Source organism: Melopsittacus undulatus, chromosome 4, assembly GCF_012275295.1.
Source record: "Melopsittacus undulatus isolate bMelUnd1 chromosome 4, bMelUnd1.mat.Z, whole genome shotgun sequence".
NCBI classification, from domain to species: domain Eukaryota; kingdom Metazoa; phylum Chordata; class Aves; order Psittaciformes; family Psittaculidae; genus Melopsittacus; species Melopsittacus undulatus.
The window spans coordinates 94,548,268-94,575,605 of record NC_047530.1 but is presented as its reverse complement, the minus strand read 5'-3'; the positions used below and the strand labels follow the sequence as shown (position 1 = coordinate 94,575,605).

At 37.7% G+C, this 27,338-nt stretch overlaps 2 protein-coding genes across 3 annotated transcripts in view; both read right to left on the bottom strand.

Moving 5' to 3' along the window:
- Window positions 1–313: 313 nt before the first annotated feature.
- NOC3L (NOC3 like DNA replication regulator) lies at window positions 314–15,271 on the bottom strand. Its single transcript, XM_031044621.2, has 21 exons — window positions 15,217–15,271; window positions 13,835–14,039; window positions 13,237–13,360; window positions 11,718–11,875; window positions 11,555–11,608; window positions 10,809–10,939; window positions 9,990–10,151; window positions 9,104–9,197; window positions 8,719–8,894; window positions 8,375–8,503; window positions 7,781–7,912; window positions 7,326–7,406; window positions 6,654–6,754; window positions 6,112–6,184; window positions 5,971–6,034; window positions 5,813–5,884; window positions 4,650–4,831; window positions 4,299–4,427; window positions 3,568–3,665; window positions 1,885–1,969; window positions 314–829 (listed from the first exon to the last, which is right to left on the bottom strand). Exons 1-21 carry the CDS (start codon window positions 15,223–15,225, stop codon window positions 698–700), a joined length of 2,391 nt encoding a protein of 796 aa, XP_030900481.1. The 5' UTR covers window positions 15,226–15,271; the 3' UTR covers window positions 314–697.
- Window positions 15,272–15,699: 428 nt separating this feature from the next.
- Window positions 15,700–27,338, bottom strand: part of TBC1D12 (TBC1 domain family member 12) — a 46,003-nt gene continuing 34,364 nt past the window's right edge. For both annotated transcript variants that reach the window (XM_034062310.1, XM_034062311.1), the window contains 9 exons: window positions 26,843–26,960; window positions 26,160–26,266; window positions 25,474–25,554; window positions 22,818–22,912; window positions 21,970–22,041; window positions 19,973–20,101; window positions 19,568–19,677; window positions 17,652–17,910; window positions 15,700–17,397 (listed from right to left, as the gene is read on the bottom strand). In XM_034062310.1, the coding sequence (XP_033918201.1) occupies window positions 17,329–17,397; window positions 17,652–17,910; window positions 19,568–19,677; window positions 19,973–20,101; window positions 21,970–22,041; window positions 22,818–22,912; window positions 25,474–25,554; window positions 26,160–26,266; window positions 26,843–26,960 (1,040 nt within the window). In that variant the 3' untranslated portion in view covers window positions 15,700–17,328. The remainder of the gene's footprint in view (window positions 17,398–17,651; window positions 17,911–19,567; window positions 19,678–19,972; window positions 20,102–21,969; window positions 22,042–22,817; window positions 22,913–25,473; window positions 25,555–26,159; window positions 26,267–26,842; window positions 26,961–27,338) is intronic.

The window sequence follows — 27,338 nt, the reverse complement described above, 5'->3', positions numbered from 1 at the left end:
GCACATGTATTACATTGGCAGTTTTGTAATCCACACAGTAAAATACTTATTTTCTGTTCTATTTATAGATAGACGTCTATTCAAAAAATGTTTGTGAATTTGTTTAGCTACCTGAAATTTGGTGAACTAGTCTGGATAATACTAAAACTAAAAAAGTGGAATTCAATAACCTCCTTTTCATCAGAGGTGAAAGACCCCACCAAATGCAAAATCATTTCAAGATGAGGTAAATGGTTAGGAGACATCAGAAGGAAAACAGAAAAAACACAATACATATGCCAAATCTTAAAACTTCAAAGGCATCGAAATTATGTTAAAATTTCAAAAATATTTATTAATTTAGCAACACAACCCAGTGATTTCTCAGAAATACATACATATACCTATATTCTGTTAGAAAAATTAGAAAATATATAAACAAAAACACTATAATGCATGGCTGCAGACATTTTTAAAATCACCTGGTTTTGTATCTTTTTTAAATTACTGGTATGACTGACGGTTCATTCTGGTTCCCAAGTTTTGAGAACATGAGCTCAGTGGTTGGAACTGTGTGAAAAACTGCTGTTACATATTTCATGTGGTTCTAAATTCACACAATAACCCACTTGAATTCCTTTAATGGTGAGTGGAAATTTCTTCCAGCCAGTCTTCCTCTGTAATTAAGAAGCCAACTGAACATGCCTGACAGATATATCTACAACAAGGATGATGCCTTCAAATGTTTAGCAAAATCCAAGAGCTTTTGAGCAATAGTCCCACTGCGGTGTTGTTGAAGCTGGTTGTTTAGCTCTTCATCTATAAACGAATCCATTTGTGAGAATGTGTCCTGAAAATCACAAAATATTAGTTCCATTACTAAACAAGGCCAGTATGTGTTTTCCATGCATAACTTAAATTAACAGTTATGTCCATTATAGCCACCTATGGACAGTCTCTTCTTTCTGTTATCTTCCTCTTTGTTTCGCTACCTAAAAGAGCTTGTGCATTTCCTTAATCATGCACTAAACAAATGTCTCTCCTATCTGCTGTTCTCAGCCTTGGTCTGTCAAAGCTGATAACATAACACCCCAGCAGGGCAAACACGTCAAGAAGTCATTCTAAAAGGACAGAGTAAGTAGAAATACATTTTCAGGAAGTGCTTCTCTACAATGGAAAAAAAACCTGTGCTCTCAAGGCTTTAGTGGACATTACCAAGTCACAAATTGAAGTCTAACAAGGCTAATAAGTTATAATATTTTCATGAGGAAGAAAGAAAATTAATGATCACTTTTTAAAGGACACACCACTCACTGGACATTTAATGGAGATTGGATCTGGAACACATTCAGTGCTGAGGCTCTAAAAAGTGTTCACTCATTTCTCCTATTTATACATTCACTCTTTGTTCCCTTCAAATTTACACTTTAAAGCTGTAATGTGGGACTAATGGGGATAAGCGTCCTTCTACTGAATCAAAGGCTTTGGAAATCCAGCTGCCCTGCCAACTACCCACACTGGGGAAAGAATGCTGGCTTTTTATTACTGCATTTTTGAACAAACATTAGTTCATCATTACAGAAGAGAGACAAGAAATCTGCACTGAACTGTTGCAAAGTGCATAAGATAGGTAACTAACAGCTACCACACATATCTTGCTGCATTAATTGATGCTAGGGAGGTGGAACGATGCATACAGCTTTTTCTTCCTTCTTTATAGTCAGTGCTATATAATGCCAGTAAAAAAAAAAAAAAACAACAAAACAACTTGAAAGAGAAAGTGCAGAAACCAGAAAGCCAAAAGTGTGCTAATGCCTGGGCACTGCATAGTGAGCCAGCAGATAGATACAAGGCTATATTGGCATATTGTGGTTAAAAAAGAGATACAGAGAGATGAGACAGTACCTTTTTTCTGGGTGTTACTGATGCAACAGGAGGATTAAAGGTCATTCCTCTCATACTGTATGCCTCAAAATGTTCTGTAGCAGGCCTATAGCAAAAACCACAGTGAAAGAAAAATGGTATTAGACACATTTTCAAATAATCTGTCACCAAATCAAGAGCAGCTTTTCACACACATCATTCACACCTTCTGTCATGCTTTAAGAGAACTCAGAGTAAGGAGCACCACCTGGAAAAGACTGGAAGTCAACAAGCTGGGAAAGAATACAAGTAAAAGCAAGTAAAATGTGCTTAAATACTGAGTTGGAGGATGAAAGAAATGGGATACAAGAAAACTGTTCTATTGGCTTGCAAGAGCTCCAGTCACTGCTTGCCCTGTACAAGCAAGCAAAAAGAAAAAGTAAAAATAAATAAAATACATGGATAAATATTATCTAGCTGATCCAATCCAATTTCCAACAGTACCTTACCAAAGGGTTTTATGAAAATCAAGCAGCCATGGGAGAAGAAGGAATGCCATCATCACATGGGAAAAGAACTGGTTAAAAGACAGTAAACAAGGGACAGGAGATACGATGAATTTTTACCCTGTCAAGAAGAACCTATGGATTTCCACAATGTCTGTGCCAGGACATGTGCTTTTCAACACACTCAAATATTAGCTAGAGGGTATCCAATTATTTGTGGCAGTAAGAATGAGTTGCCTGTAAAGAACTTCAGATAGTCTGTACAAGGGTGGTCAGTAAAGAGGCAAATGAGATTTAGTGTGGAAAAAAACAGACAAAAGCAATCTCAGCTTCACATAAAAACAACAGGCTCTGAGCTGACCACTGTCACTTAAGGAAAAAAAAATCTTCTTATCTTGTTATGACAGATACTTTCCTGGGATTTGTGATCTTAATGCTGTTTGGAGTTGAAAAGAAACAAGAGAACAGAAAATAGTTACATCAGTGTATAAATCTGCAGATCACCCAGATCTCAAATATTGCATCTGAGTCTCTGATTTCCTCCTCTTGAAATACTTGAATTGGTAAAAGTTCAGGAAAAGGCAACAAAGATGATGGAAAGTATAAACAGCTCCTGTCTGGGCCACATCTCTTCGGCCAGAAGAGAAGACAGATGGAGGGTAACATGGTTTAGTGTGAGGTGTTCCTGCCCATGGCAGGGGGGGTGGAACTAAATGATCTTCAGGTCCCTTCCAAACCTAAGTATTCTATGACTCTCTGATAGAGGTCTATCAACTTCTGTGAGGCACAGAGTGTATTCGAGCAGACTGCTCATTTCATTTCCCAGAGCAAGAACCAGGATGGTTGTTCTTTTGTTTTAACATACTATGGACTTCGCGCTGCAACTTGGTTTCTGGTTTACACTGGACAACCACAGTTCAGTGATCCTGATCCATATGCACATCAGGGCTGCTACTGAGGAAATGCAGCTATTCCGCTCCCATGGGAAGAAAGTACACTGCACTTCCAGATTTTTACCCTGGTCACAGCCTGGCAACAAGCCTTAAAGGAGAAAAGAAAAAGCGGCCAACATACTGCAGTGGCAGAGGAACAAAGGAAGTGAATTTGAAGAGCAAAATCTTTTCATTTTACGGATTTTTTTTTGGCATTCTTTTAATTAAGTATGAGCAAGAGCTTCTTTTCAGGCACTGTGTTTTAAAATAGAACTCTGACAACTCACCTTTGGCTCAAATCAAGTGAAAGAGCTGCTGAGCCTTCAGTTGGAGCTCCAGCAATAAGGTGAGCTGCAAATTTCTGCACTGTTGGATGATAGTGTCTCTGAAAGAAACAAGAAACTGAGAGATAAGGGATAATGTATTTATCTATGGATACTAGCATTTATTTCCATTGTGGCAAGATGGCAGATTCTGCTTTTGTTTTAGACAGAAAAACTGAGCACCACAAATCAGTAAGTTTCTGGGGTTAAGTAAATGAGAACAGCCGGTCATACATTTATTCACTAGCACATCATGCTGTGAATGTAACTCTCCACAGTTAATCTAGTTCCTAGTCCCAGAAGGCAGGAGAAAGGGCAGCGGAAGCCCTCTCCTTGCCCCTAACTCTGCACCCTGGCTGGAATGACAGACCAAGGTGTCAGCTGCTCCCCAGAGCAGGGCTGGAATGCAAGAGAACTTAACAGATTGAAAAAGTCTTCAAAGGAGTCTTATTAGGCAACCTGCACTAAGATCCAGTGTGGCGCTATCATAGGGGATGTATAACATCCCCTTTTGAGCTCAGTCTTACCTTGTATCACCATGGTGCTCTTCCTTTTTGTACAGAACAGGCTCATGTGGGCCAGAATTGACTGGTAAACCTGTAGACCCAGGTTTGCTATTTGGGTAAACCATATAAACATTTAGCACCTATTTACTGCTGACAGTCACTTCCCAAATCACTCAGCTACTCACTGACCTGCAATAAATGCAGCTCCCACAGAGCTGTGTTCTGAGCATTGCAATGTTCTGGTTCATCTAGTTCTGGAAGATAAACTCCACTGCCTTGAGATTCATTGTCCAGTAAGAGGTCCATCCTTGGGAAAGTCTACAACAGAAAAAAAAAAAAAGTTGCTTACATTACATATCCAATTCTAACATGGTTAAGTTCAGGGCTCACTCCATATTATTCTGTATCAGCAATATTTAAGGATCCTCAGTTTTCATCATTCGTGCTTAAGAAGCTTCAAAATATTTTGCATCATATCAGTGTCAAAAAATCCAATACCCTTTAACCAGTAAGCTAAAAGTACCAACAAGTAAAACTTACTTGCATTAATATCCTGTTTGTTGCTAAGATCCCAACACTGGAATTCGGAAGTACATGAAGAGCAAGTGTGGAGAGTCGCTTTAGGAAAGCAAGAGCTCGTTGCTGGGAAACTTGCTTTCTCCGCTTGGCAAACATGACATCCAGGCACTGGAGCACAATCCCTATGTCATCATTGGTACCACCTCAAAAACAGGATTTCATACAAACAGTATGTAACCATTTTGAGGAATGTGCAGCTAAATACTCTGTCGTTGACTGTACACTGAAACCTGAGAAACAGCATGAAAGCTAAGGGGTTCAAGCACATCACTAATGTGATACAGACATAAGCATCCACCCTTTTTTGGCAAAAATAGTCCAGCTTTGAATAGAACAAGTGTGTATCGTTTCTGTGCTCCTTTCTAAGAAAATACCTGTTCCATCAAAAATGTCTATCCTTTAGAAGCAGTTAGTGTTTTAATCCTAAGTGCATTCATGAGATCATCTTCTATAAATTGTTAAATGGTACAAAGGTTTAGCCTTTTACCCATCCAGACTTGTAGAATGCTTTTTATCAACCTTTCCTCTCAGTGAATACACATTTATGAAGTTAATGAAAATAATGTTAATTTCAAACTTTGTAAGTATCTTTTTTTATTAACTATTTGGCTTCTCAGAATTATTAGAAGATTTAGATTTGAAAATTCAAACATCAGAATTATAAACATCAGAAATATAAACCAGATATTTTTAAAAACTGATGTTAAATTGAAAATATTCTTTAAAATATGTAAGAAAAAATAGAGATTGTTTTCTGTTAGGGAAAGAGTTTGAGAAAAAAAGAGAGAATTTTTTAATTGCGGTTGAAAGAAACAATTATAAGGGAGTCAAACAACTTAAACTGCGGACAAGATAAATGCTTATCTAAGACCACATACTTGGCATTCTCTAATGAAATAATTAGAACCTGTTACCATGCATTGGAATAGTACTTATAGTATTTGTATTGCAGTGGCTCAACGTGCAACTTGAGAATAAAGTAGATTAAAGCAGACAGTAGCATTTTCAGAAGGCAGATATCTTAAAACAAATGTAGTTTATTAACGTTGCATTAAGGCTATAATACCAAACAGACAGAATAAACGTTATCTAGGTACAAACTAAAAATAAGAATCTGAGGTTACCTGCATGTAGGCTGAACAGTGTCTTGTAAAGATGTGTGTAGAATTTCATCGGATCGATGTTAAGAACATCACCTATTAACATAACCCCAAGTAAATACATTTACTCCATTAATTATCAGACATAATTAAATAAAAGTTTGTTTCCCAAGATCTCTTACCTTGACCAGAGAGTATATGAAAAGCACTGAGAATGCAATGAAGACTCTCACGATAGCTTAAATCCTAAGAACACAAAACCGAGTAAGTTCCCTAAAGAACATAATTTTAAGAAAACTGGGATAAAAGCAAGCTCAACTTACCCCAGATGCAATAAGCGAATGAAGGACAATCAACAGGTCATCAAAAAATTCCACATTTATGAGATGAGCAAACCTTGAATAAAAGAAAAGTTTACTTTTAAGCTATAAACATTATCTGCAAACTCAGTTCAAAATATTTTGGATTGCCAAAATCTGCCTTTTAAAAGCAAAGCTAAATCAAATGCTGACCATCTATTATCTTAACATAGATTAATGATTCAGTGCCCAAGTGCTAATCACAGGTTCCCTACAGCATTAGAGACAAGCTCGTATTCTTCAGGAAGTAATCAGACAAAATAATAGAATCACGTCTCATCCTGTTGTGTTTGCACATCAATTCTATCACAGTGAATTTAACACCATTAACATTGAAATGTGCTTAGAAGTAAGTGAAAACTTCAGCAGAGAAATAAAAGAATTTCAGTACATTTGTCAGGGACCATCTTTTGTCACTGCTTATAAATCCCTTTTAAAATCAAAAATCCCTTTGGTGCCTTGTGTCTTTTCTGACACACACAGAAGAAGGTGGACTAGGTTCTTACTTCGCAAGACCTTCTAGCACGGCTGGCAAAAGTGGAGACTTCTGAGCTTTCTTCAAGATTCTAAAGTAAGTTACAAACACAATATTCAGGGTCTCTGTATGCTGGAGAAAAAAACCAAAATCAAGTAAGTATTTGATAAGCATGTAAACCAGGTATTTCTACTTCACTTAAACTCAACTGAAAATGCTTCTCTGTCCAAGCCTGTACTCAGGCCCTCCAAACCAGTCCTGGCACTGCCATATCTGCTCTTGTCATGCTGAAAAGCTGAAGTCCTGCTCTCCTGCCCCCTACTTTGTCCCCTCACACTCTCTTAGTTAAACTGTCTCTCTTCCCCCTAGTCCATGCTAGTCACACTCCTCCTTTGCCTAAAGGACACCCTGAGAGACTGACAACAGCCATTTCACAGTGTCACATGGAGCATGGCACCTGGAGGACATATGTCAATGGATTCAAATACCTTCTTTTTTTTTGTTTTTTTTGCAGAGCACAGAAGGAAATAGGAATAGGTAAACTGAGAGGAGCTCGTTTAGTAAAACCTAGACCTCTGGCAAGATACTTGTAAGCTGTCACCACTATGGAGAGGTGTGGAATGCTGGCTGCGATGGAGGGGAGACACTTGGTTACTTGGCTGCTATTTTGCAAAAACAGGAAAATAATTTCTAAACTACTTACCAGCTTCAGTTTTTTTTCTTTACTTTCCGATGCTTCTGCTTCCAAGAGTTCTCGTTCCAGCTTCTCTTCTGCTTTCTTCCACTGAAAACATACAGTTGATTTAAAGACAACAGATTACATGTTTCCAACCAGCCTGAACACCCAGGCTCCAAAGACACCCAGAGAAAAAAATCTTTCATGCTTGGCGAGTTCCTTAAGTCACACTGTGATGCTACAGGGTAACCAGCTAAGATGTATTCCTTCCTATCAGAAGCAACTAATCAAAGGCATTATCAACATCAGAAAGAGAAAAAAATAGGAAGATAATTAAATTCCTTGTAGAACCTCATAAATGTTCAATGCAAAGACTAATCACTGATGCTGACAGATAGCAATGGCAACAGAAGTGCAATCATTGATGAACAAATAGCTACATAAAGTCAATGCCACAGAGCATGAGAAAGGACAGGTCATACCTTTCTTTGCATTCTTGAAAGATTTTTCCTTTTCTCTTTGTAAGTCATGAACTTTTTCTTTGGTGCAATATCTTCAGAATCTTTTTGCAATTCTACTTCCTTAATTCTTAAGTGAAGAAATACTTTTAGTACCTGTTGTAAAATAAAATAAATACAATTAAGTGATCCACAACGGAGGAATGGAGGGTAAGAAACCCTTAGTTCCATTCCAACTAGTGGGCTCTGCTTGTCAAAGGTTCTTCTGTTTACTTCCATCCTGTTCCTTTATACCTATATATCTCATCTCTGCACCCAGTTCGCTCCCCAGCACTGTCCATTTCTACCCATTCTTCCACTTGCCTCTCTCACTTCAGGTCTCCCTGCCTGACTTAACCCACATCTCTATAGGGATCTGATCTCCTCCCAGTCTCCTTCTCCTACCCCTTATATCTTTTGCTAATCCTCTGTCTCAGCCCACTCCTAACCTGGCTGTGCTCTGATCAAGTGAGGAAATTCTGCTTGTCTGTAGCCAGCAGCTGCACTAACTTTAACTTTCAGATTTTTTTTAAACCATTGACAGAAGAAAATTCTGTAATATAACAGAAAGACTCTTACCTCAGGTCTGACATCATAATTTCTACCTTTCACAAGGCCAGAAATTACTTTAACTACACCAAGTGAAGCATAGCCCAACTTGTCTTGTTTAAAGAGCTTCTTAACTGCCTCACAGCACAGTTCAGAAATCTGAAAAGTGAATTCAAAGAAATTCTTCTGTAAAGCCAAGTCCATGACAACAGCTCACTGCTAATGGTGATGGTATTTACTAACTAGAAAGTGGATACAGCCTTTAAAATAGGAAAAGATATGCCCACAAGATCTGGATATTGTGGATAAAGCTCAGAAATAGATTATTTTTCATCCAAGACAAGAACTGTTCTCCTAATCAGAAAATCACTTACCATTTTTGATGCATCATTCATGAGCGGAACAATCAGAACAATAATATTATTGTGGAAGTTAAAGTGGGGTAGGGCCACAAGCAGCTCACACAGACACTTCACTGCTATTTCTGCCAGACCTTTATATGCTTTTAATGAGATGACATTGCTTTTCTTCAACTTCCTTTGTTTCCAATCTGCACAAAATATTTTTAGTGATTACTGTTGAGAATGGAGGGGAGAATCTAAATATTTAAATTTTCAGCTATTGCAGGCATTCTCCTGCATAGTTCATGAAAGTAACACTTCAAAGACGAGGCAGCATTCAATCAGAGGAAGTAAACTGTGATGCCACAAACAACTTCACATTTACTACCAAAGAAAGAATGGAAAGTGCTGACTGTACCTTTAATTGTTTGTTCCAGATTTTCCAAGTAAAATTTATACTGACTTACAAGGCCTTCTTCAAATTCTCTCAGTTTCTGAGTTTCTTTTTTAACCTGTAAACAAAATACAAATTAGATTTTATTCAGAGAGCTAAATCCTGAAATTTGACAGTGGCAAAAAACAAAGCAAAAAACAAAACAGATTTTAAAACAATTTTCAGATATGTAAGTAGCAGTGTTTTTTCTGGACGACATTCCTAGAAATATATTAAAGTATTTCTACACATTTCTATACACATTCTTGTGCTCAGAGGGCCTTTTCCAACTAGGCCTATTTCACTTATGAAGACTGAAGTACAATTTTCAACTAGATGTTATTTTAAAGCCTCTAAATTGCACTACCTACATTCAAGAAACCTTCTGATGAATTGGTTAAAAACAAGTTCCAGAAAACAAGTTACTCTGCATTTCTTCAGCAAGTTATTGAGCATATTTTAAAGAAATCTGTGCCAGGTGGGTAACAATGATGCTGAATTTGCTTTCTTTATAGTTCCCTTCAGTATGATGCAAAACACCGTATTATTCCAAGGTTTGGGATGAAAGGCACCCAGGTTTGGTACACTACTTTCATCACAGGTTTGGTATACTACTTCCATATACCATTTTTTCCCTCCATTACCACCAGCACGTTACCTACTTAATGAAGGAAGTACATAAGAATAAAAGATTCAGAACAAAGACCTTTGCCCCTGGAAGTGTCACATTTTCCAAATTTCCACAAGTAATTATTTGTCACCCTTTGCTCAAAACTTAAATTCATATTAACCAAATCAGCATTGGTATTTGGCATAACTTTAAAAAACCTGAATTACTCATAATACTCTAGGAAGAAATCTGGTATTTCACCTTGGTAGCCTTTTCTGCTTCAGTCAGAGGCCGGATTTTGTAAGAAGGCGCAATATCTTTGAATATCTCCATCAAAGAAACCATGACCAGCTTTCGAACAATCACAGCCACATTAGGATCCTGCTCCATCAACATGGCACGCAGCTCCTTCAACTTCTTAATCTGATTAACACAAGAGGCAAAGCTAGCTGAAGATCACTCACAAACCAATGTACAAACAAAATGTACATTTTAGCAAAAGTGTTCCACAAGAAATGTGCCTCAGTTTTGAATTCTTGAAAGAGAAAGCTAGTAACTCAGCAGTCACTCAAGACTCAGCACTACATAATGAGGCAAGAAATGCTGGGAATAACAATGAAATTTTTATCTTAAGAATATTCAAACTATACTTACATAGAAGTACAGAAAATTATTAGCATATCCTGAAGCACTGAGAACTACCAGATACCACCCTGAAATCAGAGCTTAAATAAGGGTCGAGCTTAAGGAGCAAGGTAGTTTGGATCGGAAATGCCAAAAACAGCATTATTCACAACACTAAAAGTATTCAGAGGGACAAATTACTCCTGAACAGAGCACACACTGTATTACTTGGATCTTCACCCAGTTCAAATCCTTTATACCAATCAGATTTGGTATAAATACTCAAATCATGTATATCATAGTAGAAGTTTCACTGCCACCCCCTAAGAAGTGATACAATACTGATCTTTTTCCTTATTCTACACATGGATTTTTCTGCTTTTACTATTATTTGGTTACTTCAGACCTTTACTGACTTGCACACACAGAGATGCATGTCATGCGAATGTTACCTACATTGTTATCTGGATCAGACAGAATGGCAGACGCTAAGGCAGCTATGTGCATCTTTCTTTCCTGCAGCTTTTGTCTCCTTTGAGCAGCCATTTCTTCAGGAGTGAGAACGGGCAGGGGTTCTTCATTAAAGTCTAGCACAAGGTGTGAGAGACAAAGAGAGTTACTAGAGAAGCAGCTTGACAAATAACGTATTGCAAACTATAGTTCTAGATGCCAGATTTCAGATAGGGACTGTGATAACCCCACAGAAAGGTTAATACATGCAGTTCCACAGTAAAGGTGGAGATTAATTTTTGGTCCACTCCAAAATCTTATGCTTACAAAAAGAAATGGACCAATTGTTTTTTAATCTGCAAACGGTATTCCCTAAGTATAGTGGGAACATATAATATATGACCTCAACTACACCAAGAAACTACAGTGCTCTGCAATTTGAAGCAAATTATTCAGCATTTGCTTCTTTTTTTAAAAAATACAATAGTTTTATTTGTGTTTTCTGAGTATTATTTTGCTGTATGTCCTACCTCAACTTTAGATTATATTTAGAAACTAATGAAAAGAAAGCAAGCTTTGAATCACTCTTGTGCTTTGGGGGCAACATGGTAACGAACACATTCAAAAACACTTTTAAAAAAATACATTTAAATTACAAACTTCCTTAGGGAACAGCAAAATACTCTTCAAATATGTCAGTGATTTGGAAAAACAAACAAAAAAAACAAAAATTAAACATGATGTTTTATTACCCTCTGCATCCTCCATTTCTGTATCCTCTTCTTCATCCTGTGCATCACTGGGAACTGTAAAAACAGAGTGTCTGGTGACATGCATGTAATTAACACTGGAATTTTAAAAGACTAAATTATTTACACCGGGGCTACTATACCAATTACAGAATATGTGTCTTACCTGGCTTTTCCACAGTTTGGGGAATAATGCCACTCTTGTCTTTGATGGGAAGCAGATGGATGAGCTCTTTTTCTGGCTCGGTTTGCATACGTCTTGGCACCTTCTCATATTTTTCAATCACACTTTCATGCTTTCGTTTTTTGATATGAACAGGTTCACTGAAAAATATAAGGCAAACTAAAGGAATTAGCCGTCTAGTTAGACAAGAAGCGTGCATGACAGTACACTAGCTGGATTAAGTGTCTGCACTTAATGGCTGATCTTATTAAATGGAACGTTTGCATGCGTTCGCCACTGACAGCACCAGTCAGCATTCAATGAAGCTGTGTTGATGTGTATCTGCATAGGATGTTTGAATTCAGGACAATACAATGTTTCCTATCTCCTTTTTACAGAAGACTAAATGTGAAATGAAGAAAGACAAAATGAGATTTAGTTAATTTAGCAGGTCAGCCAACTTTGTGAATTTTTAAACACTGGCATATGAGTGCAAACACACACATGTAAAGTGCTTGTACTGATTTTGAATTTACCAAAAAAAATTAAATGATGCAACTGTTTGTAGTGAAGGCATGCTGTGAAGTGTGTTATCTGTGTATCTTATTAAAAACCTAAAAGCCAGGGATGAAAAATCACATCATTTCAATTTCTTTCAAAACTAGACTGGATTATTAATTAGTAACTATAATCACCATTAACAAATTAATTTGTATTTTAATTAGAAAAAAAGAAAAAGGTAGAAGAAATGTGCTCTCTTCTTGAAAACAGTAAAAAGTGCTTTTTTCAAAATTTAGCCTGGAACAACCACTTCAGAACTGAAAAAAAATGAAGTTTACAGAGAAAATTAGAACCAGCCTCCAGCAGCGAGGCATACTGAGTCTTTCCACATTCATCAGAAAAGCTAAGTTAGGATTTTCAAACAATCATGTAACCAGACTACTCTGTACAAGCATATTTGTAAAGACTTATAATTCTACAACTAGAAGCACTATCCTTTTATGTATTTCAGTGTGAACTCTACCTAACACCTTGCTCCAGAAAACTGGTAACAAATTTTTTGTATGAATGCTTTGGTGTTGTGTTTTTTTAAAAAATTTGGTTTTTGGTTTGTTTTGGTTTTTTTTACAGCAATCTGTGAAGCAATACGGAAAGTATAGGGGCCCGAAGCTCAGGGTATGTCCGGATACTTAGGGGAGAGAAGGGGGGCATATGTATACGGATCAAAGCGTTTCCTTCAGTTTGAGAAATGCTACTCATCTCACAGCCAGAGACCTCATGGGAAGGAACACTGTCCAGAAACAGTATCCTGAAGGTCAGGCAAAGCAGGTGAATGCACTGATACACATCAATACATTAACAGCATATGTACTGACAGACTAAGGAAACACTGAACTGGAACTACAAATTAAAAACAGATGAAAAGTGGCCTCCTAATATATTTATTATATTACATATTAGTTACGTATTAACCACACAAAGCTGAGTTAGCACAAAAAGTAGACATCACAACAACACTCACTTAGAAGAAAGATCTCTGGTTAAAAAGGATGCTTTTAGAGCCAAATCTTCCATTAATTTTAAGTCATCTTCATCCATCATGTCCAGTGGAAGAGCATCTTCTTCCTCTTCTTCCCGTTTTTCAGCTATTTGACAAGATGATGTGAACAGATTAAGATCCCACATGTATATTCAGACTTGAAAGCCTAACCCTAACTACACTTGTAGTAGTAATTGCGAGATCATTTTACGTCTTACTTCAACCTGGAGCTCATCAACCTTCATGCACGTATTTTGTGTTATCCCAGAAAACTGTCCCTTTATTGTAACATCCAATAATTATTCCAATAATTGTGAATTATTTCCAATAATTGTGAAATCCAGTAATTGTGACAGCAAACACATTTCTACCAACCATCAGATCTTGTTGCCTGAATGGCAGTTATATTTTTTGTAACCCTTTCTTCCCTTTAAACAAAACCTGCAATTACTTATACACGGAAACAGACACATTATTTCCTTGACACTTAATTTTACAAGATAAAGCAGGGTTAGGTTTATAAGGGCTATTAAATAGCCTAATTTTTCACTCAGAAAAATAACTCTGAGCAAACACTTACCTTGATTTTTCCTGCATTCTTCCAATGGAAAAGGTTTTTTAGAGATAGCATCTCTGACAGCCTCCCTTAGCTTCTTTTGCTCTTTTCGGTACTTCTTAGCAGCACTCTGCTGCTTGTACTGTTTATTCTTTAATTTGTTGTCAAGCTTGATTTTACTAGTTCTCAGTAATTTGCGAAAGCTTGGAACTCGTTTTGTGTTTTTTCTCTAGGAAACAAACAGAAAGCTGCAAGTAACTGACATGTTCATAGCCTTTGTGAAATTTATTTCACTGTCTCAGATCTCAGTAAGTTCACGTTTTTCTCAGGGCTGAGCAGTATATTTCTTCCGAACAGGACAAGTCAGTTAGCTCCCAATTTACCCAACTGTGTTACATTTTTGAGAAGAGATACTGGAAAATAATGTTTGACAGCAACATTCTTCAATAACTTTTTTATTATGCCCTATGTCCATCACTTTTAGACACATGAACACTCAAAATACAGTAAACAGATGGTCAGGGCACTGCTCTTTGCTCTGTGCTCCCACTGTCTCCTCTATTCAGGGTGCTGATCTTCCCCAGCATACTATAAGGTACTAAGTACAAACCACAGCCTAAGAGAAATGTCCTCCCATGCTGAGCCTTGGCTCTCTCCTGTCCCTGTCTCCACGACCAGTAGCTGCATGGAAAAGATGAGGATGAACTACTGCAAGAATCAGAACAATAAATACAGGTACCCTGTGCCAAAACTGCAAAACACACCTATAGGGTATTCAGGATGTAAAAGGACGCAGCACAGCTTGGGAGGGGGCATGGAAGGCAAGAGCTGATAGGGATAGGTCTCTTTAGTAAGAGAACAAGTGGCTGGACCAGTGTGGGGCTCCTCGAATGTGGAATTTTTACCACTTCAGGTTTAGCTTCCCCTTTTAGTTTTAACTACTGGAAAAGTGCTGAAGAGACAGAAGCAGCACTAACACTTGTCCCATGCCATACCCACAACACTGAGCTGCAACAGCTACAGACAGCAATGCTCCCGCCCAGAAGCCACGTCGGGGGGCGCTGCTTTCCTCTCACGGTCCCACGTCACAGCCAGAGAGCACGCGGGCCGGGCATGGGGCTGCGGACAGGCTAGGTAACCCGCATTTACCGTCCGCCCGCCGACACTCGGAGTTTTGTGGCTTCCTATAGAAGCGCCGGACAAGCTGCCCGGTCCGGAGAGAGGCGGAGCCAGCACAGGGAAACAACCTTCTCTCTAGGAGCCCGCGGCAGAGGCCCAGAGGCCGCCCTCCGCATGGGCTGAGGCGCCAGGCCCCGCCATGTGGGCCCCGACAGACGCGGCCCGTGGCAGCAGGGAGGCCAGAGCCCCGCTCCCTCCCGCCGTCACCTCCCACCACAGCGTCCTACCGGCTTCATGGCTGCGGCCCCACACGCGTGTACCGCCTGCGACGGGCAGCGGAAACGGCGGGTCGGGGCGGAGCTGAGCCCAGCCCACCCGCGGCCACAGCGGCCCCTGGCGGCGGCGGCCGGGCCCTGCTCTGCGGCAGCAGCCATTGCTGAGGGAGAGAAGGGCGGAGCGCGGGACACCCGCTCCACTTCATAAATAAATACAGCTTTTATTTTAATGCTCTGATCTCTGCCCGGCCCCGAAACACTCCCTCCGGGAGCACAGTATCCCGCGCTGCCGAGCCTCACAGAGAGCAAATCTGACCTTAAGGCGTGCTGCACTGCCCTTCACCTCAGCTCCTCAGGGAGGCAGGAAACCCGGGTAACACAAATGTGGTTACTTAGAGCAGGAACCAGCTCCGCTTCCATCAGTAAAGCTACCCTTGAGGCATTCTCCTGGCCTACGGAGCAGCAAAGTTACAGAAACCAAAAAGAACCAGAGCGCACAGCTGCCTATAAGTTTTATTTACACAGGAATTGTTACTAGTGGTCTTAAAGGAAGGCTTGATCCTTCTATTTACAGTTATATACAGATTTATAGTTGAAAAGTAAGAAAACTGTACAAGATAACACAAAAATATAAGACAAATTAGATCCAATTAAAGTAGTGAATATGTAAGTTAAGAAAAATCTGACATTTACATTTTCAAATTGTAATGTTATGAGTAGCATATATGTAGTTTTTAAACCAGATAGCAATGTAAGTTACACCACACTAAATCTTTACCCCAATTATGTAGACTCTGCTTTTAAACACCAGACAACTGAAAGGCTCCTGCACTTAAAAATACATAACGGTAATTTTGATTTCCACATAATGGAATTGATTTCCACAGAGGGACCAATTACAAAAACCCACATGTAAGGAATTTATTTACATTAAATATTAGCAAAAATGGATCAAGAGAGTGCAAGTGTTCCTCACCTGCAGTGCTATCCATTTTAAATTTCCATCCCCTAAAAACACAAGTTGTACAGCATCTTCAACAGGAAATGTTTGAAAATACCCACCGTGACACATACAATATGACTTTATGTCTCACAGTTGACAGATGTTAAAGAATTAGGTATCACTAAAACAGATGCTTTTTGGATTTCAGTATTGCACACTAATAAACGATCATTTCAAAAACAATTGTGTCTGCAGTATTCTTAAGTGTTAAAAGTGGCTGCTCCTTTGACAACACAAAGTCTGCAGATAGCTTTATCAGTTTCTAGTGTTCACCATTACATACAAGTATTTCTTGGTTGGAAATGGCTCAACAAAATGAAACTTCTGGTGGCAAAACCCTTTCACAGAATACCCACTCAATTTTTAATAAGCTGCACAACCAATACACCAAAACAAATGCTTAACACCGCTCGCTTTGAAAGCTGTACACTGAAATTAGCAGCCCTGATCTTACCACTGTTCCAAATTCAGATGATTTTTGCTCTAGCAGGTTTGGGCACAATACTTCCACAGTTCCTGAGTTAATTACATTTGCCCAGACTGAAGAATGAAGCTGCAACTTAAAAAAAACAAAACAAGAAAGACAATACCCCTTCCCAAATCTTAACCGTCTTGCACATAAACATACCAAACAACCTTATTTGGTCCTCAAGTACTTTCAAATGGTTAATTTTGGAGGTAATATTTGTACCAAAACATTTGGTTTGGATAGCAGTTTTGGGGCCTTAAGATTTAGCATTTCCCTCATCCCCCCAAAAAGTGCCTTCGTGGTATTTGTAAAAAAAGTTATGCCTCAAAATTTCTTTTTAAAGTACCAACAGAAGTTATTACAAATGTTTATTGCATTGAGCTCATTCTTTTAAAGTATTAAATATGAACTCTCCCACTTCTCAGTTTCACAGGTTTTAGTATTCTGTGTGAAAACAAATCTTCCCACGACAAAAGCTAATACTGGCAAAAGGGTGAAGATTTCATCAGTTCGTTACTCCACTGAGAGCTGTGTCATTTTTCCATCTAATTTTCACATTTTCTATAGTGCTTTTCCACTTAGAAGTCATGTGAAAACGCCTTTGTCATCAAGTGGTTTTCCACATTTTCAGTTGACCTCAGCATTATGATGATTAGCTTTTCAGTGCTGGGCTATGATTCTTCTCTCCTTCTTTGTTGTCCTTCATCAGTGAGGCAAACACCTGGAAAAGTAAATTATTTAATGAATATAAAAAAACAGTTTTATAAAGTCAGTCTTATAAAAAAAGATCAATATTAACCAACACAATATTAGCATGGAGATTAACTTCTAGAATTACATACTAGAAAGGAAGCACCCACTGCTCAGAAGTCAGACATGCAGCATAAAAAGCCATGAAGAGAAGGGCCTCATATATTCATGTCCCAACATGTTTGTTTTGACATTTACATATATATATATCTCCAAGAAACTCACCTGTGCCCATTTTTTGTTACTATTTTGCATCTGAATAGCTGCAATACAAGTAAAAAGCTTTTCTGATGTAATGTCTTCTGGAAGCTTTGTTAAAAACTGTGCTATATGAATGAAGTCCATCTGTAGGAGAATATCTTCATATAACCGAAGGATTCCTAATCCTGTCCTAAACAAAAATTCTTCTCCATCTCTACAGAAAACATCCCAGACACGACAGGCCAGATCAAGTGGTAATGACTTGCTGTAGAGTGTAAAAATCCTACAATTGAGGACAAAAACCAAATAAAAGGTACAGTTACAACTTTAACCTAGTTCAGAAATATGAAAACACAATCTCCTTTAAATCTCAGCCACATTAGCTGAGAGTGAGCAGATGATAAGTTATTTCACATATTCTTATTTTCTCCATATTTTAAAGATCCATAAATCTCCAGTTTTTGAAGTCAAAACTGCTATTCTGAAACCCATCTCTTTTTATGCTACAGGAAATAATCCATTTGAAAGGCTTCCTTTAGGAAGTTCTGCCTAGAGAAGTTACAACCACCTTTACACTCAAGCAGGGTATAATATACAAATAAGAACTTAAGCGCAAAGATTGTAACTGTGTAACTTAACCCTTCCCATTACTTAGGCCATAGAGTTTAACAGCTCTGTCCATAATTTGATTTCTAGATTAAATCTAACGCCACATATCATCTCAATGGAAGGCTACATCCCACTAATATATTAATGAGATTTTAAGAACTACATTTCCACGACACATTTTGAATTTCTATTCACATTAAAAATCACCAAAATCTAAAGACAGTCACTGTTTTATTCATACTGGGAAGAGTTAAATTGAATTTCTTACTATAAAGTTTATTTTTAAATAGCATTCATTATACATGGCACTTCAGTCTGCTGTATGTACTGTAGAAGCCTTCCCACAACCCTGTGGTGGTTCTGTTTCTCCATTATTCCTATTGTGAAATGCTTCAGGAACCTTAGAATATTTCTTACCACAGACTTTCTCACAGGTGACTGGAAGCTGAATATCATAACACTCTGTACAGCAGCGCTATTTCTGCAACATCCTCCATCTACTTAAACTCTCAGGACTGCAGCATATTCCTGACACAATGCTGCTACTGTATAAGCTGCTCCTGCTGAGACTTACTCCTGCTTACTTATAAGCTGCATCTTATAGCTGAAGTTCAGATGACATGACTGTTTTACATTAATTTAACCCAATTCAACTTACTTTATTATAAACTTCTACCCCATATAATAATCCTAGTTAGGCACATACTTATCCACTCACAGTTATGAATATACATTCCATATCTAGCAGCACTATGAACACTTCATGTGCTTGCATTACTGCCTTCTGTTGTGAGCACATAATGTAGTTTGATATTTTCTGCTTTAGAACGTTCACTACTTCAAAATGTTCGCTGTATTTCCAATTTTATTCCTTCCCAAACCAGGTCATAAGCTTCACCTTTCTGTTTTTAAAGTCTATATTCCTATATTCATACATCTATACTCATACATTTTTCCATAGCTGATTATGCTCATTTCATCAAGTCACAAGCCAACTACGGTGTAATAGCACCCTCTCCTCTATTTACATTACACATAGCTACTTACATGCAGCAACAAGAAAATGAGACACACAGGACTCCTGCGTGTCTCATTTTTTATCTGAATAGATGTCACTCCTAATCCCAGTTCATAAAGTTTGAATCCTGCCAGAGCATTTGTGGTTTCACGAAACAGTTCACCACAATTTCACAAGACCTAGAAAGTTAAGGTACATAAGCACCTACTAAATGCTTTTTGTATGCTGTGTTTCTGTTGCTGAAAAAACTATAGCAAAATGGAAGGTGTTCCAACAGTTCTAAGATTAGGTGTGCTATGTTCTCTGCACTCACCAGTCTATCAAATATATGTCTGGAGTAAGACTGTACGACTTGAAATGAAGAAACAATTTGGGAAGGTTTTCTTCAAAGAACACTTCAAAGGCTGCAAAGTATTTCAGCATCTGTAGAAATAGTAAAGTACCTCATAAGCAATCATCAAAAGAATGTTTAAAGTAACAAACTCTACCAAGATTTGAGGATGTCAACATATCCTCAGAAGTCACAATGTGCTAAGTACAGCAAGTGTTTCTACAGGAAAAGTCAAAACAGTAGAATGTGCTCTATGGATTAGTATCTGGTGTTCTCAGTTTTGTAACCACAGGTTAAAGTTCTCCACTATTATATAGAACAAAAGGAAGTCATCAATACTTCAAGTCAAAAGAATGTTATGGTTCAAAACCAGAAAACTGTGCATACCATGCTGTGATCCACACGGAAAAAGGCCAGCTGGCATGGCTTGTTTAGAAGGTTAGCAAAGGCAATGAAAGCATCTGCTTCTTCCAGATTGAGAATGAGCACAGCAGCAATGAAGGACATCCCTTGTACCTTCAAGTGGGAAAAGCATTGGGCAAACATAGGTGAGTAGGTTCAGTACACCTTATATCTTTAGAAATGCAAATATTTACAGTCTGCATATATCAAATATGATTGCATAACATCTCCAGATGAACAGAAACAACATAGATAAATAATTTTATGCATGCAGTCAATCTGATTTCAGCAAGTGTTTCTTCAGATGCAGGTTTTCAGTGCCTCATGGAAGTTCCAGGAGGTCACATGTTCACAAGTCCTCGGGACTTGGAATGCAAGAAAGTTAAAACCACACAGGCTCATGAGACAGAACTTGGCCTTAAGTTCATTGTTAAGCTAAGGGAAAAGCAGACATGAAGAAAAACCTCACATATGGGACAGTTTAGGCCCAGACAGATATGTTGGAATTGAGACAAAATTCTGTTTCAGAACAGTAAATACATATCTTTCCAGTTGCCAAACAGTATTCATTCATATACATAAAATTACTTTAAGTGGTTAGCTACAATGCAAGTTTACATTTTTTCATGATTACTCTCTCAAAAAACACTTCAGCCTGCAATAAAAGCGAAAAACACATTCTTGTAGTTGTTAACTGATGATCTGAATGCTCGTAATACTAAAAATAATTTTACCAATTTCAACTGCATTGATGACTATTCTGATGTTTCTAGGCATTTATGCTGCCTGCTCCTCATTTTAAAAAAATGCACTCATTTAAACCAGCTAGGGAAAAGAGTATTGATATGCATCAGAAAAAGTCCAGCAGTTTTCAATTTCTGTGGGATACATTACATTAAATTTACTGCCAAATTAACATTAAAAAAAACATTATCAAAAACATGCAAGGCTAGCTGTGCTCCTAATTACAAAAAGAGAAGACCTATCCATGAAAAATTACTTATTTGCCTTTTAAAACTCCACCCTTGGCCCAAGCAGTCTCAGAACCTGCAGAGTTTGTAATCTCACTTAAAGAGTATGGGAGGGTCTCCAAAAATGAGGTCACACATGACAGAATTTAGGGCTAAAAACATTTGAACATGAAAAACCAACCAGATACTGACGCAGAATCCCAAGCATGTCTGATTTAGACAGGAAAACACACCCTGTGCTAACTAGCGCTTTTTTGCATGGGTCAGACTTAAAACTCAAGTTCTTTTCTAGCCCAGATGTGATTAGAGCTTGTGAAAGGTGTTCCTAGGTACCCCCACAAACAAAGAAAGAAGAAGAAAAAAGCATCTGTTATTTCACTGCTTCTGTAAGCTGACAACATTCAGAAAGATGCTTGGTTTAGTTGGTTTGGTTGTGAGTTTTTTGGCAGTTTTTTATGGGTTGGGTTTTTTTGAGGGGTGAGGTTTGGTTGGTTTTGGGGTTGGTTTTTTTTTTATACCCACAGTAATGTTTGCTGCAAATGATCTTATCTTCATTTAACTCAGATTGAGCAATTAGTCTTTGACAAGACATCAATAATGAGCTCCTGTGTTTAGGATGTGCAGTAGTGAAGATGATAGCATCACTATGGAAATCATAGCAGTGGGAGCAACAGTAGGACAAACAGATTAAGTGCTCACTTGAAGTCCACTTCCATTTGTTTGCAGATGGGTTTGTTTGTTTCCTGTGGACACTGCATCTGTCAGAACTGTAATGCCTTGTGAACACATTCGAAGTTTTCTATGCAAGCCAGATAGTATACTCATCCTTAACACTCAGTACATTTTCAGCTGTTTAAGTGCCATCATTGTAACTGCTATGAAATTAGCCAGTGCCAAAGTTGATTTTTTTTAAAGTGCTAATAGCATAAAGTTTAGATATTTATTACACTCTACTACATGACTTCTTAAGCTTATTTGCCATATTATAAATATCTTACAGCAAATACTTACATATCCCACATCTGGTCTGTAACATGTATATGCTCCTAAAACACTATGCAGGAGATCATGATAAGGACCACCCTGATATAAGGGGAGGGAGGAAGAGGGAAAAAAAAAAACAAAAAAAAAGTTTAAAAGGTTTTTCAAAATCACTTATAAATACAGGAAGATAACAAGCCAGTATTAAGTTTTTCAAGATGTAATTGAGCCAGCGCTTTGTTCACATCTAGGCCAATATCAGTTTTTACTTTAATCATTACCATGCATGTTTTTGAGATGTTAAAGTAACAGAACAATAATCCAACGAAATAATTCAGTGGAAATCAGTACCTAATGAAAAATGAGGATATCTGATATACATCCGGGGTTGTTTTTTCCTTTACAGAGACAGTGGATGCTTTAATAGTCAGTAATACAAGTTACTGTATTACAACAGTGCATGCTGTTTATATACACGTGTATGCATATATTGGATCTATACAAAAATCATAAAGCCTGAAAGTGTGTACTAAAATGCATCAAGATTTCCATAGAAGCAGTGAGAATATTCTCATTTTTGCATGGAATTTCATATGCATTAGTAGGAATCACATGTAATTTTTTCCAGGAGAGAAAGACTCACAGACCATCTTTAAGTGTCCCTAATTTACTCTCATTTAAAAAGAAACTAAAAGCAAACAACAAAACTCATAACATGCTGTTGCATGTATACAAATTTATCTTTTGTTATTTATACAAATATTTATTTATATAAACAACTTCTAGAAACTATTCCATATTTACCCAGCTAGGTTTCTTTTCTTGTTTAACTATTTGGATGCTTAAAGTTGTTGTAACTAAAGTTACAGAAATCTTACCTTCTGGAAAATATACAGGGATGGAAATGTGCGTGATATATCCAACTTAATCAACTCCAGACTGGCCTCGCGGTCAGCAACAGATGCACCTGCATCTGCAAGCAAAACCAACGCTTATTAGAAGTGATAAATTCTACAGACTTCAGAATAAAACTGCCATAGGCACATAAAGACTTTTAGCATCTAAGGGAAAAAAGTTATGTAGCTCCAATTCTTGGAGTACACTTCTACAGTGCTACACTTCAAGATCTAAAACTGTCCACTGATACTTCATATATGCCATTAACTCCAACAAATGAGGGAAACTATCAGTAATTACGACCTGTCTACTCACCATCAGGTTACCTTTTACTTCTGTGTAACACTCTATCCAGCCCTGCATTCACTGGAATTTGAACTTTGCCCAGACCAGTCCTCAAAACCATCTTTTGTTTCTTTCTACTGTGACTTCAATTACTGAGCCTGTTCAAGACCACAGTGTGAGAGCACTGCCCCTGATCTAAACACAATACAGTGAAGATCTCACTTTTCAAATTTTAATTCCTGATCAGCTCATTTGGTGGTTCATTTCAGCAAGGAGTACTGAAATATGCTATGTACAGTATACTAGAGGGGGAAAAAAAGATTAATTACATCATTATCACAAGAAGCCAGCACTTCTTCACCTGCAAAGTCAAACATATTGCTTTCAAAGTCATGCATTTCTCATATCCCATTTAGAATGAAGGTAATTGCAGATTATGAATACCGAGAAACTTCACTGAAGTTTCCAGAAGTGACCACACAGTTACGATCTGCAGAAGTTTTGCATCCCCATTCTTCAAATGGCAGGAAAGAAGGCAGCATTCACTCAAGAACCTCCAGAAGAAATGCAGCTGGCCCTTGAGTTATCTCTCTTCTATTCTCTACATAGTGACATGAGGCAAATACTAGTGACAGCACGGAGAAAAATATATGTGGCACTTGCAGAAAAGGCTCTTTTCAGAGGGCTTAAAGCAGCCAAAAGCCCTCTGGAAAGCAGAAGATCACAGGACTTGATAAATTGGCTAAACAGAACCTGCTCTGCTGAAGCCTGAAAAGCAATATTTCCTTCCAGATGTCCTAAAACTACAATAGTTGCTTTCAAGAGTGAGTGGGACTTTGAGAAAAAGAAGGCAACTACTATTACAGTGAAAGAACTTACACAATAAAAAGTGCAAGAACTGCTGCTTAATCTTTCCTACCTTTTTCAAAAGGAACAGACATTATATTGGATAATTTGGGAATATTTCATTTGGGACAGTATTCATTTAGTTATTTCCAAAGAAGTTGAGAGTCTATGATATGGAGCACAAGAAACTCCGGATTTATACAAGAAATTAAGTTCTGTGAACTCCAAAAGAGTTAAAGATATTTGAACAGGAAAAACCCTCAGTACTACTCAAGTATGTTAAATGAGGCTAAAATAACTGATCATCCAAGACTTTGCTACTAAAGATTAGTAATAAGCACAGCATGTTGGCTTGCTTTTCAAACAGAAATGAAAATCCTATTAAGTTTTCCCTCATTACTACATTTCCCAGAACATCTGACACAATAGAAACGGGCCCTTTCCCCTTTCATTCTCATCCAGAACCACTACCTTTCCAAAATAAACAAATTACCAAGCTTTCCCCCAGTCAGCCCACACCCACACAACAAAAGAACAGCCACCCCACAAACCAAGGGGGACTGCAAATACGTTTTCCAAGCATAAGCACATTTTCAGTCATGTACACACAGAATTTCTTTATAAACAGTTCATCTCAAGACAAGCTTCAGATGAGTCCCAGGGCTAACATAAGGAAGACACACATAATTTACAGTTTAGCCAGTTAGTCAGGACTGGCTATGGCAAGTGTAAATAAAAAGTACTTCTTGCATTATAGTGCCATTTTCTTTCCCCAAAAAAGACACCAACTCAGATAAATAATTTCATAGCAGCTGGTACTGACAGAATCACAGAAGACAGCATTTTAAAAAAAGTAACTGTTAACAGCAGAAGGAGTTAACATTTGTAACAAAGATATATCATCACCAATGCTATTTTTAACAGAAAGAATACCCACAGGAGACAGCAATATGCCAGTGATAAAACTCCATTATAATGTAAGTATGCTAACTTCTCTGCGTAATAGATCTGGAAGGAAAGGTCATCTGGGCAACCAAGGAAACCCAAGTGGGATATAAAATGCTTAATTTCTCCTTCTTCACCTCTCAGTTCCACAAACAAGGAGAATATTTTTTTTCCTTTCCCCAAATTACAGAAGGAATACCAAACTAAGAGACATCTAAGCAGAACTAAGCAATAGCATTTACTATACTATAGTTACCCATTTCTTCTTTTTGTATTTCACCTAAAAATTTCATGAGAGCTTAGCTCTGGTATTTCAGGAATTTGGAAGAAAACACATTCATTTGAAAATTAACTAGTACATGCAATTACTTTAATGCATCTTTTATTGTTACAGTAAATACTTTTAAGCTCCTCACTCACTGACTTGTTACAAAAAAAGCAAACATTTAAGTAGGGAATGACTGAGAGCACTTCCTAATGCTGCAATTGCAGCTGAACTTTTGAGACTTCCTGGGCTTGTAAAAATGAATAGGAGGCTGTCTAGTACTCAGGAGAACCCACCTTCAATGTCATTCTCAGTACTTGTCTCACTGAAGCTTTTCCATCTTTCCTTAGCTCTTGACAAGAAGATTTCATAAAGTTCTGTGAGAAGGCAAAACAAAACCAAAAACAAAAAAGAAGAGGTAAGCAAGAAAAGCACACAAAGTATCCTTGCCTTTGGTTTTGTTGCCTGGTTTCAGCTTAGCCACCAGGGGAAAGGGAAGAATCTATTTAGATGGTTACCACTAACCACTGTATACAGTTTTATAGAGTGCACTGTGTTATGCTTTCCTCTGTGGTGATCATGCAATTAATTAAAAGAGGAAAATTATGTCTTAATTCAGATTTTTATTTTTCTGAATAGGTTAGAACACTTCCAAGTTCATCAAAATCATTAGTTATAAAATAAAGCAATTCCCTTTTCCACCTCTTAAGAAAGCAAAGCTACAAATTCTCAATTTTAGGTATAAAAATTAATTTTTTGGGAGGAGTACCACCTTTACTCTTTTAAGACAAAAATACTTCTGTAAGCAGGTTTTGATCCTTGTTTCCATCCTTGTTACCAGATTATGTCTGACTGTAAAAAGACCTGTTCCTAAGGTTGCAAAATACAGTTCTTTAAAAAGCAAATATACCGTTTTTTACTTTTTTTAACAAAAGTTTAACCAACTTAATTTTGCATTAGAATGTGATCTGTAAAGACATACCAGGAGTGATATTTAACTCGTTTCCCACAGCTAGACTCCAAACCTTGCCACGTACACGTGGGGGTAATCCCTGCCACCACAGTTCTCGAACTCTTCGGGTAGCACGCCTAAGATAGGGATGCAGCGAAAGAAAAAACAAGTTAAAAGGCCTTTTAACATATTGCACATCTTGTTTTCTAAAATCATTGGGCAACTTACAAGCAAAATACATGCTATTTCCAAAATCAGTATTCAAGGATCTCTGCTTATGCTAAAGCCCCGCTAAAAGAAACCCTAAAACATTAAGCTCCCAGAAAGCACATTTCATGTTGTGCTGTAATGACCTCTCAGTACACCATGGCAACAAAAACTGACTTCTTGACCAAACAGAAAGAAAAATGAAATAAGGTATGTGGGTCCTCTGTTTTTAGAACAGAAACAAGCCAGCTTTGCCTCATTTGCCTCAGACATTAGGAAGAAATTCTTCACTATGCAGGCAGTGAGGCACTGGCACAGGTTGCCGAAAGAAGCTGTGGGTGCCCCACTTCTGGAAGTGTTCAAGGCTGGGTTGGATGGGGCTTGGAGCAACGTGGTCTAGTGGAAGGTGTCCTTGCCTGTGGCAGGGAGCTGGAACAAGATGGTCTTTAAGGTCCCTTCCAGCCCAAACTATTCTATGATGATTTACACAACAGAACTTTACTTACATGCCTTCCCAGTTAGGTAGTATTTCATTGACCCAAATCACCATAGCGCTAGCAATATTCTCTTCTTGCTTGAAACGCTCTCTCATTATTTTTTTCCTTTTATGTGCTTCTTTAATTTCTGTTAGACATATTAATAATTCCACATTAGTGTATATAAATTATTAGGTAAATAATTCAGCTATTATCTAATTACTTAAATGTCTGAAAGATCAAAGGTAAATTACAGTTGCTGGTACTATTTCTGTTGACTGTAGATGTGTTTCTCAGGATCTTTTTAATTTAAGCTGTTTTTAACGTATTCAAATACACAGACATTTAGACAAGGAAAAATCTAGCTAGAAAACTCACAGAACTTTTCTGCAGTACACAGAATGACTAAAAAGCAAGCACATCAAGCTGTCTTTCCTGTAATGAATTTCACACCATATTCTGCCTAAACTTTACGTACTTCTTAGACTAAACAGCAAGAATTATGGATGAAATTATTACTCAAAAG

Coding starts and splice junctions, on each gene's coding strand:
- NOC3L (XM_031044621.2), bottom strand. Junction 11,609..11,717: donor CCAAACTGTGGAAAAGCCAG/GTAAGACACATA, acceptor CTGTTTTTACAG/TTCCCAGTGATGCACAGGAT. Junction 6,035..6,111: donor ATTCGCTTATTGCATCTGGG/GTAAGTTGAGCT, acceptor TTGTGTTCTTAG/GATTTAAGCTATCGTGAGAG.